General features: G+C 40.9%; 1 protein-coding gene across 1 annotated transcript in view; it reads left to right on the plus strand.

The window, feature by feature from the left end:
- Positions 1 to 489: 489 nt before the first annotated feature.
- The window catches only part of LOC144195835 (striated muscle preferentially expressed protein kinase-like), a 29,577-nt gene continuing 16,264 nt past the window's right edge, over positions 490 to 13,802 (plus strand). Inside the window, exons 1-9 of the mRNA XM_077715726.1 lie at positions 490 to 755; positions 3,003 to 3,760; positions 4,161 to 4,259; positions 6,024 to 6,174; positions 7,851 to 8,173; positions 9,083 to 9,211; positions 9,296 to 9,478; positions 13,490 to 13,638; positions 13,710 to 13,798. Of these exons, the coding sequence (XP_077571852.1) occupies positions 3,628 to 3,760; positions 4,161 to 4,259; positions 6,024 to 6,174; positions 7,851 to 8,173; positions 9,083 to 9,211; positions 9,296 to 9,478; positions 13,490 to 13,638; positions 13,710 to 13,798 (1,256 nt within the window). The 5' untranslated portion in view covers positions 490 to 755; positions 3,003 to 3,627. The remainder of the gene's footprint in view (positions 756 to 3,002; positions 3,761 to 4,160; positions 4,260 to 6,023; positions 6,175 to 7,850; positions 8,174 to 9,082; positions 9,212 to 9,295; positions 9,479 to 13,489; positions 13,639 to 13,709; positions 13,799 to 13,802) is intronic.

Raw genomic sequence — 13,802 nt, forward strand, 5'->3', positions numbered from 1 at the left:
CATTTATCTTCAAACATGTTGCTGAAATTATTCAACATTTTTCCAAATCAAATTGAGACACTGAAAATGTTGCAATTTTTTGCTGTTTGTTCTTATTTGGGCCCATGGAGTGCAGCACATATCAGCCTAACCACTAACAAGCAAGAAAATATAGAACCTTCTGCACGGAAACCAGCAAAAAAAAAACAACAACTAATATTTCTTTAAAATGTTGACCCACGTTTTTCTCCATCTTCCACATTTTTTTTTGAATTTTTTCTTTTCTTTTGTTCTTCAGTCACCCTATCAAGCCATGCTGTCAACATCCTCAATTCCTCGTCCGTCATTTGTCACTTTCATCCCCTTCCTCCCCCTGTCCGTTTCTCTTGGTGCTCTCAAGCCAGCTGTCTTGGTTTGCAGCTTCCCTCCTCCGACATCCCCCATCAGTCCACCCCCGCCCCTTTGTGTTTCTGCACTTGCCGTCAACACTAAGAGGTGGGGAGGGTGCTCCGTCAGAGCGCTCGGATACGCTCAAACACAAAGACGCCTCAGTCCGGATTCCTCCGGCTCCTTTCTTTCGTCTCCTTTGCTTTCCTCGCCACTGCCTCGACATTTCACGGAACCACAAACACAGCTGAATCCCATTTTGCGCGTTTCATGTCCTATACCACACCCTCGGTTTTCTGGCTTTGTACAAGCCTGTGGATGCCACAGGTAATCTCTTCCGTCACACAGGAAGCAGGATGAAGAAAATCTGGTCAAAGAAGAGGTTTCAGGTAAGCGTGATTTCGAAATCAGAAAAAACGTTTTACTTGTTGCACTAATGTTGGGAATATTATTTTGATTTAAAATGTTTGGGATAGCTTTTCACATGTCCATCTCCCAATCATGGTATCAAAATGAATTTTTCAATTCCTTCTGTAATACTGTCAGAAGAAAAGTACTCACAGTGTGTCTCACTTTTCATTTCAAGGAAATTTACAAATAACACAAGAAACTAATGAAATTCATTTATGTTGCTATGGCCATTGTGACATACTAAATATGGAGGCATTCCTATAAGAAGTGTGTCAGTAGGCTATTGGTTCCAGGATGCTGTCCGCTCATGGTACAGCCTGAATCCTGTGTTGATTTCAAGTCTTTTCTTTGTTATGATGCAAATTTGGTTCTAGAAACACACTTGTACCAACTTCCAGATGATCACAACAAGCCGCCAGACAACAATTGCTTTACCCAAATAATTACTCAGCCAACGGGAGAACGAAGGTCATGTGGAGAGGGAATTGAGATTGACAGGATTTTTTGGGGTGGGTGTTTTTGATACTTGCCATCCAATCCAATGAGTCATAGTGGTGGTGCTATAGCGGGCTCTGATTGACAGATTATGACCGAAACGCTAAAAAAACAACAGTTGTGATTTATTTAACCATTGTTCTGAATCAGTTCAATTCGTTTACTTCTGGAATTTACCCTCATTCGATACGGTATGCTATTCCACCCAGTTTTTAAGTGAAAGTGATATAAGAGCAAGATGAAGGAAATTTGCCCTTTTTCTAAAAGCTGTTCATGGTTGTAGTTTGGAGTGAGTTAGTAATTCATAACCTCAATTTGGTACAGCAGTGGCAACTAAAGTAAGCTATAATCACTAAATATAGTATATTATTGACTTGGTTGTACCAATAAATTCTGTGATTATCTTTCTTTGAATTTTAAACCTTCATTTAGATACTATATATTTTCTCTGATTTTCTAAACCGCTTTATCCTCATTTGGGTGGTGGGGGTGCTGGAGCCTATCCCAGCTAACTCTGGGCCAGAGAAGGGGGACACCCTGAATCGGTGGCCAGCCAATCACAGGTCACAAGGAAACAAATAACCTCACTCACACCCATACCTAGGGGTAATTTAGAATGTCGAATTAGCCTACCATGCATGCTTTTGGAATGTGGGAGGAAACCGGAGTACCTGGCAGAAACCCACGCAGGCCCAGGGAGACCATGCAAACAGGTGGACCTGAATTTGAACCCAGGACCTCAGAGCTGTGAGGCCGTTGCGCTATCCACTCGTTATTTTTTCACCAATCTGGTGTCCTACAAGTGCAATCAGTGGATTGCAGTCAGGTGCTTCTTGTTTTCTCCAGAAATCCCATTAAAAACCTGTACCCACAGCGGCCCCCGAGGACCGGATTGGGGACCCCTGGTCTAAATACATGGCTAGTGAGCCTCAAACACCTACACCTGGGGTGGCCCAGTCCAGTCCTCGAGAGCTCCTATCCAGCCTGTTTTCCATGCATTCCCTCCACCAACACACCTGAATCAAATCATCGGGATTGGTACGAAGCTGCTGGACAGCTTGCTGATGAGTTGATCATTTGATTCAGGTGTGTCAGAGGAGGGAGATAAGAAAAACAGACTGGATAGGGGCTCTTGAGATCTGGACTTGGCCTTCCCTAGTCTACACCATCAGGTGGCTAGTCAAAGACAATACAACAAATATGTTATATATCCCATTGAAGATACAGTGGTAAGAAAAAGTTTCAGCACTCCCTTCATAATCTTCATGATTAAAAAAGTTAATGAGTGTCTAATAATTATTCAAATCGAAAAACCTAGGTGCCTAAATTTGGGCATACTTGTAGACAGAGGGATAGTAGTTAGGGTGTGATGTGATACATTTAATTAAAATTGCTACTCCGTACAGCCAATAATTAATAAAGGAAAAGATTGAAACTTATCAGGGATGACCAAACATTTCAATGATGGTGGTTTAGTTTCCTGTCCGTCACACGTCATTTGTTTACTTTAAGTTAATCAATAAATATAACTGTGGTTGAAACCTAAAACATGACACACTTTTTTCCCCTTTACACTTAAGGTCAGCAGCAATAGTTAAGAAATTTTTCTGCCACCCAGAAATGTCTAAACATTATGAAATAGTCAGTGCCATTTTATAATGAGGGTGACATTGTGGTATACAGCTGTTAATGTGATTTTTGAATAACACGTGTCCTCTGTGTTGTTGCAGAGAAACGGCCATTCCACACGGACATTTGGCAGATTCACGCATGGTGTGTTGTCATTATGAGCTTTGCACATTCTATACGTAAACGTATACAAGATTTGTCTACCAACCTTGGAATCCTCCCAGTAATGACTGTTGCTGCTGGACAACGTCTGTGTCTGTCTGCCTTTAAGTGGCCATCAACCAGAGTGGATTGTACGAGTGTACATCCACCCCCACAATGCAATACCATTGCAGTTTAGCCTCTGAATATTATCCTCAACAATGGCAGCACCCTTTGGGACATTGTCTACTGACTTTTGTTCAGGCCCTTCTCGCTTCATTCCCAATCATTAAATGATTTATCTGTCAAGTAAACGCTGTTGGTATGACTTCCATGCCTGGGATTCAGGCTCTTAAACCTAATTTGATGTAGCTGGGTGAAGCTACAAAACACAACTGAAAACTGACTGGCACAGTGATTAATGCTGATTGGTGTTGTTGCAACACCTTTCCGACCATGAGGCCAATCTGCTGGACTGATCTAATCATGGGTTTAGCTTGATGATGTGCGACACAATGTACTGCAGACGTGCACTGACCAGTAAATATAATATATGTTTGGCCAAACACAAATTTTAAGCCTCGAATGGGTACGAAGAGGATTGGTCGTATGGGTGAGAGGGATGCTGGTTTCCATAGTAACGGTGCTCTCCCGTCTGTCCTATCTTGCTGCCACTACGGAAGCGAAGTTTTCCGCTCCTGCAGAAAGCAAAGCTACGGTAAATCTGCCTTTTTTTGGTTCAAGGACCGTTAATCTCATTGCTGTGGAAATGTGATTTCAACCACAACAGTCGTTTTAGGTGGCTGCCATCTGTCTTTTTGATGTTCTTTTTAATGCCATTTGGTCATGTGTACCATAATAAATCAATGTTTTTGCATGCCCACACCTCGGATCCTTCTCTGCTTCTTTGTTTGTTAGGAGGTGTTCAACGTCTAATGTGATGTTGATTTGTAAAATATGATCTCTAGATGCATGAATCCATACATTATCTCTTTTCCAAGCTACAGAGTTGGCTACATGACACACCCTGATTTTTACCCATTACAACTCTCTTGGGACCTCCATCACCTTTGCCTACCTCTGCCATCAATTTTTTATTGTTCCTTTTTTCATTCCAGACTCTGAGACCACAGAGGATGAGACCACTGAGCCACAGATGGAACCCAAAGGAGGGCTGGGGATACCCCAAGACAAGACCGCCCGAGGAAGACCCTTAGGTATATTACGTATATACTAATTATCAGCTATGTTACAAAGATATATGTTAATTTTATTAAGATCATAAACATAAAAAATTAAGAAAAACAGCAAATCACACTCCATGTTCTCTTACTGTAAAAAGAAAATACCGAGGCCTGACTTCTCATTTTGAATTTATGTCAATTGATTATGAGCAGTTGAATAATAATTTCTTCTTCAATACCATATTTTTCAAGTTGCACAAACAACAATTGTCGTATTGTAATATTAGTAGATAAAGTACAGTACAATTTGGGAGAGTACTGTTCCTGTTTGTTATTTGTCAATTCATTAATTAATTATCCGCTTATCCTCACAAGGGTCGCGGGAGGCTCTGGAGCAAATCCAAGCGAACAACGAGCACCAGGCGGGGGAAACAACCTGAATTAGTGGCCAGCCAATCGCAGGGCAGAAGGAGATCGACGATAGACGAGATAGATATAACACGTTAACCCTGAAACCATGCCTCCTTGTCATCTGTTAATTCAATAATTTTCTTTGAAAAAGACTACCAAAATTGTGCAGGGCAAGTGGCAATTTTTTGGTTTTTAAAATATATTAATAAATAAATAAAACATAACTCCTAAAGACCCGATGCTAATACGTAGGTTTAATGTCCACATATGTGGAGCCCAGGGCACCATAACAAGTCAATATTTACTTTATTAATAATTATTTATAGCCTGATATTAGTTAATGAAATCCACTCTGGGACTGTGGTTTCCTCCCTCATTCCAAAAACATGCATGGTAGACTGATTTGATGCTCTAAAGGCATGAATGGTTGTCCGTCTACTTCTGCCCTGCAAACGGCTGGCCACCGATACAGGGTGTCACCCGCTTCTGGCCCAAAGTCAACTGGAATACGCTCCAGCAACTGCCCTAGTTTTGTACAGGATATCTACAAAAATTATTAAATATGTAATCCCTTTGTGGATTACAGTGACCTGAATGACTTATAGTCCACACAAGCTAATTGCGTGAAGCAAAGAAATGTCTTCTTTAACTAATTAAGTGCTATTAATGAATACAAATCACTGAAAAAAGAATAAAGTAAAGTTGCATGCTATCACATTCCTCCAAACCTGGCAACAGCATGTCTGAATTTAGATCCCAAATATCGACGCCCTTCTCCTCCTCCACCGCAAGGACTCTTTTTCTTTCTTGCACTCTGTGATTGTACTTTGTGAGTTTCTGTGTTGGTGGACTGACACCCCACGCGTCCCTAAGAGAAACTGAGCTGGAGGAATAGAAGGAGAATATGCAATAAAGGTGGGAGGCAGTTATCCATCATTTATTTTCTTCATGGAGTACCTTACAGTTGCCTCCACTAAAGCAAGAAATCTTGTTCGAGGGCAGAAGGTGGGGGACGTTTTACATCAATTTAATATTCAAGTACAGTTCAGGGTGTACTCTGCCTCTTGACAATAGTCAGCTGGAATGGGCTATAGCAACCCTGTGATCCTCGAGAGGGTAAGCATTAAAAATGATTAATGGGTAGGGTGGCAAAAAAGAATGATTCTTTTGGTATCGATCCAGACAATACTGTATGACTTAAGACTGGCTGACAAAATTGGGAGATTGACAGCAATTCCAAAGGTCAATACCGAAATGTGCCATCTAACAAACTTGGTTTCCACAGGAAAAGAAATTAGCCAAAGTTTGTGAAAAGGATTGCCATATTTATTCAATTTGTATATCCAACATTATCGTTTTAACCATGTCCTTTTCTGGCCCATCTAGGTGAAGGGGATATGACAATGGACAATAACCCTGATGCTTCTGATCACCGAGCTCCCCTTCCAGGCTCCTACGATCCCATTGTGGAAAGGGAGCTTCGGGCATTGGGATCCAGACCACCCGGGCCCAGCACGAATCCCACAAACCCATCAAGGCAAGCTCTTGGCAGTGGTCCCATGGAGGGCCCCCTGCCTGTCCGTCATCTGGGTGTGGAGCCGTTGATCCGAGCATCTCACGCTAACCTGGCGCGGCCTGTTCAGGGGTCAGAGGAAAGTGTTTCTGTCGGCAGCGACTACTACGGCAGCATGTTCAGCCTCTACCGAGGGAGAACATTCTCCATGCCCTTATAGAAGCGACCAAACTATCTGCAACCCAAATTGAAAAAGACACTCAAACAAAGAGATCATAAATGAGCCTCCACGTTTGCATTGACTGTGGATTGTTTTCTTTGATAGACTTTACTTTGGCGCCACACTTTCCTTTGACTTTTTGTTGCTGTGGTTCCTTCTAATTCTTTGACGTTACAAAAGCACTGACATATTTTATTGCACATTGAGTGTACATGTTGCACGTCATTTGGATTCACACTTTTGGATGGACACTTTTGACGCTTGCAGTGGCATGCGTGGGATGCTGGCCTTAATCCAAATTAATATTAGCACGAACACAACTTCCTAAAACTGACTCACAGGTCTCCATTCTAGGCATGATATTGTTTTCTATTTAATTCAGTGTTATTACTGAAATGTTGTAGCAACCTTTTACTATATCTCACTGCATTTAAATTGAATTCCTGACATATCCTTACAAAGTCAGACATGTGGCTTTTTATAGTTTAATATTCTGCCATCTGCACTTTTTTTCGTCCTGAAGTTAAAAAGGTACATTTTTTTAAAGAGAAAATGGTAAACAGATTTTCCAACCAAAGCTTCTGGAAAATCTAGAAGAGCTAAAGTCACTCCTCATTTCCTTCAATCCTCACCCCTCCAGGAATTACGGTAAAGAAAAATCACATGGAGGTCTTCCCTCTGCACCCTCAGACACTTCTCAGCCAACTCCCAACTCATACACAAACCACCTTGGAGCTCCAATTCAAGACCAGAATAAACAAAAACCTCCAGATCAGCTTTCTCACTCTGAGACAGAGCAGGCATCCGGTGTTAATAGCACAGTGACAACCAAACTGACTTGTGAAGAGCCCAAGTACTCTGAGAAGGTCAAGGCCTTTGAGGCGAAAAGGGCGAGTGTGGATCTGCCAACAGTTGAATCCACTTCAGAGTTGAATTATAACAGAAAACGCAAGGACGCCACACAGAAGAGATCGGCCTTCCAGCAAAGAGCCTCGTCGTGGGAAGACGAGATTACCTCCTCCCAGCAGGTTCACAGCTACAAGAACAAATTCAGCGAAGAACTGGAAAGGGTCAAAAAGCTTGTTGGGAGTACAAGCATTAGAAAGACATATTTGGCTGAACAGGTGTTGGCAGGCAAGCCAGTGCCCAGCACCCCACACGAGATGGAAATACTTGAAGTGTCTGCAATGAAAGGAGCACAGACATGTGAGACTGGCAGACCACAAATATTAAATAAAGTTCCTGAAAAGACTAAGCCAAACACAAAGTTAAACCCAGAGTGTTACTCAACCCAAGGAAGAAGGGGAAATATTAGAGTTACCATGGAGACAGCACTAGTTCACCAGTTGCCAGGGCAACCATTGCCAACAGCCACACAGAGCAGACTCACCAGGTTTGGAGGGAATAATCTCTACTGATGAATGTGTTCACGGAAGGCTCAGACAAAAAATGACGACATTCTTTTTGTGTTTGAATATAGGAAATCCATAGAAAAGACTCCAAAATCTCTGGTTATCACCTCACCAGAGCAACAGTCTAATTCAGGCAATGAAATGGACAGATCTCCCAGTCCAAAGGGGATAAATGCTTCTCCACTTACAAGGAGGGAATCAGAGTCATTGTATCCAACCAAGCCTCCCAGGCTCACCCCATCACCCACGCCTTCTATCAGCCCTCTTCTAAAAAAGAGAAAGGAAGAGAGATTGGCAATTCCCACCATCTTGGTGGAAGATGAATCAATAAAGACGGGATTTGATACAACCCAAATGAGAATTAATGAAGAGAAACGTGGCTCTGGAGAAGGTAACTGTTCATATAACTGCCAGAAAATGAAAACTTAAGATTGCATTTTTATCCTGGACAATGAGGAATATACCTTTTTGTCCTTTTGTAGACAGAAGAACACAGTGGTATCTCTACGTACAGAATATTCAGGTTAAAAAAAGGCCTCACTGGGGAAATTTTGTGTCGGAATCAAAAAGAAATTCAATTTACGAAATGCAAAATCTAAAAAATAATTCAGACATCGCCCGCAATGTGATTGCACTTCATGTATTCTGTATTTCATTTTGAAATTGGCACGATAATGTTACTCTCCCATAAGCATACAAATCCCAACACCTTGCTTGCCTTCCATTGGCTGCCACCCAACACCTTAGTCATCAGACGGAGCTGTGCTCCATACTACATGATGCCTATTGCATCTAAAATTGAATTTTGTGAGCTTTTCCAGTGTGGTTAAAGCAATTTGTTCTTTATCAATTTTTCATGGGCCCCAAGAAATTTAAGTTCTTTTGAATTCATAATTTTAAATATATTCTGTTCATGTACGTGTTCGTGTGTCTTGTTAGTTGTCAAACATGTCTCCTCTCTTACCTATGCCCCTCAACAACAATAGAAAAAAATTTGCATCTGTTTGTTATTTATGTTAATGTATTAATAAATATATTTTTAATATTTTTAGTGTGTATTAGTGTGTCAGATATTTTTTTGAAACTTAAAAAGTTTCAAGGAGTAGATTTTGGGACCTTGTAAGATTGGAGCTTTTAAGGTAAAATGTATGTCTACCTAAAAATACAAGCTACAAAACTACTTATGGAACCAATAATTTATTGAGTAGAGGTACCACTGTAAAATAAAACAAAAAAATCAAAAAACACCGGAAAAAGCCAGCTGTAACTAACTTACTGTTTATAACTTTTTTTGTCACAGGCTGCTCATCAGATGATGAGGGTGGAAGGAATGCCCCAGTATTTAGTGTACCCCTCAAGGACACCATTGCACCCTTCGGCGCACAGGTCACTCTGGCATGTACCATTGACAGCTTCCCTCCCCCAAAAGGTGAAGCCAAGGACACTGGTTTGAGTAGGATAGATGGGGAAATATTTGCAGGTTAATGGATTTCGCTTATTCTCTCCTCCTTAGTGACATGGACCAAGAACGGTGAGAAGATACGAAATGGCTTCCCCCACGTGGTCAAGTCTGAAGGGAGCAAGCACAGCCTGGTGATAAAATGTGCTAGGCAAAGTGCTGCCGGATTGTACTGCGTATCTGCTGTCAATTTGGCAGGAAGAGCATCATGCAGCGCCATGCTACATATTCAGTCAGGTAAAGAAAGAAGACATCAACATATTGTATGCCAGACTCCCATTATCTGACCTAAGTGGCAATCCTGCTGGTGACACTCGTTGGCAGGTGACCATGGCAACCAATTCATTCTTCAAAAGCTGTGGCTGAACATTAGGTTGGCTGGAGCTAAAAATCATGTGATTGGTAGAAAAATTATAAATAATAAAATTTATATCAGATATATTGTGAATTCTCATTGCTGACGCACAATGCAGTTTTGATTGCAACTGGAAACGGCGTCACCAGCAGCAGTCTGTCTGTGTTACCTTATTAGGATAGTCAGTCCACCTTGCTGGGTATTTTTAGCCACCCTGTTGGTCTTCAGGGTAAATGCTCTCTGCCTTGTGTCCCTGTTTGAGCTTTTTATCTGGCTTGATGTTCTCCAGGCAGCAAAAGCGCAGATGATTTGCGGAAAGCAAGATGACTCAACACTTTTTTTTTCATAGCTCCGGCACAACATGGCACTGATTTCATTGAGATATTTCTTTTCATTTGGTGATCTAGATTAATGAATTTGATTGAGAAGGGTCAGTGCAAATGTCATTGCGTTGGGAATGTTATAGATTTTATATATGGGTGGTCAACTCAAATGTGTGCAGGGCTTTTTTGAGAGTTGAAAGATTCATCTAGACTCTAGATGAATCTTTCAACTCTCAAAAAAGCCCTGCACCCCAGACATGGGCAAACTACGGCCCGCGGGCCGTATACGGCCCGTTAGACAATTTAATCCGGCCCGCCGAGCTTGTCCAATAAATAAAATAATAATGCTTCATAAATCATTCATTACATCTTGTCCATGCAATACCGTGTTTCACCTATAAACGGCGCGCTGACATTTAGGCCTTTGTTGAGTCGCGCCTTTCTCTTTATTTATCCCTCTTTAATTTTCTCATTGTCATTTGAGCCCTTCTGTAAAAATGAGCGGACCAAAGAAAAGGAAAGTGGACAGTGAGTGTCGTGTATTTAATAAAGAGTGGACAACTAAATATTTCTTCACTGAAGTCCGATCAACCGCTGTATGTCTGATATGCCAAGAAACTATTGCTGTTTTCAACGAGTACAATATCAGCCGTCACTTTGCCACGAAGCATGCAAACTACGCTAGCAAGCAGTCAACACAACAACGAGCGGCTACTGCTCAGAGATTGGCGGCTAATTTGCAGAGTCAGCAGAATTTTTTTCACCGGCAAACTGCAATTCAAGAGGCAAGCACAAAGACAAGCTTTTTGCTGGCCTTCAAACTGGCAAAGGCTAGCAAGCCTTTCTCCGAAGGCGAGTTTTTGAAAGAATGCATGATAGAGACAGCTGGTGTTTTGTGTCCGGAGAGCAAAGGCAAGTTCGAAAAAATCAGCTTATCACGCAGGACAATAACTCGCCGTGTGGAACTCATTGATGAAGATATAGTGAGCGAGTTAAACAAAAAAGCGGCAACCTTTGAGTTATTTTCATTAGCGCTTCAAAGGAGAAGTTTAACTCTTCTAAACTGGATGACTTTTACGCTTCACTTAATGAAGCCATGTTTCCAAACCTGCGGAGGATGGCACAGAAGATGCTGGTGTTGTTTGGCTCGACCTACGTTTGTGAGCAGACGTTCAGCATCATGAACATCAACAAAGCCCGTCACAGATCAAAGTTAACTGACCAACACCTCCGATCTATCCTGAGACTTTCCACAACAAAACTAACACCAAACTTTGATGCACTGGCAAAAAAGGGAGACCAACAACACTGTTCCCACTGAAAGTTCGAGTTTTTCTACTATGATAAAAAAATTGAAAGTTTGAAAGGGCGCATCTTTTAATTACGCACTGCAGCGGGACAGAAAGGATTGAGGTTAGTCGCCTATGTTGTTGGGTAGTAATGCTTTGAATGTTGAAAGTTATATTCATCAAGATTTCAATAAATTTTGATATTTGTTTTACTTGGTGCCTTCAATTGAATTGTATTAAAAACAGATGCAATCTCCAGGGTTGATAGATCACAGTTTTCTATTCTAATCTATTTGGCCTACTATTTCTCTTGTACATTTGGAAAATGCAGTCCTCAATGTTAGTGAAACGTGTTGAACATTTATTTGCATGTGCTTGCTGTACTATGAGGTTTGGATACTACAAGCAACGCTTTATTATATTTGGCCCAGCAGTCAATGTACTGCTGTGGCCCCTTGTTCAAATTTTATAACCCATAGTGGCCCGCAAGTCAAAAAGTTTGCCCATCCCTGATCTAGAGACTCCAATTGTTCACTCAATCCTATCATATTCTGTAAAAAAATGATATTTCAAAATTTAAAAAAAACAATTGTATTCATTTATTTAGATTGTACTATTGTTATTATTTATTTATTTTTAAATATTGCACATCCACTTTCATCAAACTGGTCTGATGATCTTTTAGTTTGGATTTTGTGACCCAACCATGTTTTCCTCATGTTTCAGCTGTTAGATGTTTGTAATAGTGGAACAGCAATATTCATATTTAAAGGAAGAGATATCCTCGATTTTTCACTCAGGCTTCAATTATAAGTCCATAAAAATCCAATACGAGTGAGAGATTGCCTTTCAAATGACTGCGAATATAGTGCAATAAATTGTTGCACTCTGTCATTGCGAGCCATACAATGACCTACTCAAATGGATACACTTACTTACCCAAGCAATGCACTTGCATTAAATGAAGTACTGAAATAACTGTTTGGGGCCATCTATCTAGCCAGCCATTTCCTACACACCATATTCAATTCAGGGTCACAGACAATATATCCCAATAACATATGCCAGCTAACTTCAGGCAAAAGCCAGACTACACTTTCGACTCACTGGAGAAGGACACATACTGTGTATCCAAACAATAATTCACAGTCTCGGTTTCTTAGTGGAAAACGTACCAATGTGGGTGAAATGAATACTATGTTATAATAGAGGGGCACTTTCACAGGTTGTGCTGAAACAAGAAGAAACTGACTGCATTCCACTAATTGTACTTTGAACATACCATATTTGTAGAAAGGTATAACACAAGACTGACTTACTGCAGGGGTGTTAAGACTTTTTTTTGCTCCAAGATCCAAGATCTACTTTTCATGGAGTTAACCTTCAACAATCTTTTTTTTTCAGGCCACTGACAAGGCTCAGCAATTATCTAATGATATAGTTCGAATTAAACATGTATGGAAGTGGCTGAGAACAGGGATGAAAATCCATTTTCAATTCACGCTAAAGCTCACTGCAGATATGCCAAATTAATAAGAGCCTACCTAAGGAAATGGACAGAGAAGAGGGACCAAAATGTTATTGTCGTGGGATCTACCAATAGTACCTTGGCGATCTACCAAAAGTACCTTGGTGATCTACCAAAAGTACCTTGGTGATCTACCAATAGTCTCTTGGTGATCTATGCAATGGGCACCCCTATTATAGTCGATGATAGTACGATGGTATAGTTGTTGACTTTATCTGTTGATGTTTACTTAGGTTTTGGGACTGATATTGTTTCTTGTATCAATGAAAGAGATGTAATAAGGGTCACTCTAAAGTAGAGTAAAACATAAAATCTGATAGTCGCTAATTCAGTCGTAAGATTATATTACATTCTGTGAAAAACCAAGCCACCTAAGCCCAATTATTTTAGTCTAGCTGAGCTTTAATAGAGCATCGTAAATGAAGTCAAAGTTCTAGTTCATCTAATCACTTCTGGTGTCAAGGTCCAGGCGGACAGTCTTCTCTGTAACTATGTAGGCATAATTGACTTAATGAGTCAGACATTAAGGGTTTCATTCATTATGGGCTGTGTCCACATTACTGTGCTGCCTCGGCCGATTGTGAACTTAGGGTGAAGAGAAGTAGATTAATTGTTAAAATCCAGTGGTTTTCCAGGACCTCTTGGAGCTGCATTCACTGGTTGAATAGCATACACTTATTAAACTAAATTACATGTATTTTTCAAATTCAAATATTAAACAGGATTCAAATTATGTATCCCTTTCTCTCCCAGACCTGACTGAGAGGCTTTTCAGTGCTCCAGATAGTAAAACCTGCACTTTCTACTCAGATCAGGGGCACTGGAGTACACAGGAGGGGGTGAAGACACTCAACGGAGGTGCTTCTTCGCAGACTAAGAATTTCAAAGAGCCTTCTTTTCAAGTAGGAGATTCTGAAAGGCGCACTAATTATCCAGCAAATCCTGAAATAAATAAACAATATGTTTTCAAAAGGTGGGGCCATGTGACCAAGAAGTGATGGAGGGCCAAGATGTTGTCATCTCCATAAAAGTCACTGGGCAGCCCAAACCGATGGTTAACTGGTGA

Source organism: Stigmatopora nigra, chromosome 1 (assembly GCF_051989575.1).
Source record: "Stigmatopora nigra isolate UIUO_SnigA chromosome 1, RoL_Snig_1.1, whole genome shotgun sequence".
NCBI classification, from domain to species: domain Eukaryota; kingdom Metazoa; phylum Chordata; class Actinopteri; order Syngnathiformes; family Syngnathidae; genus Stigmatopora; species Stigmatopora nigra.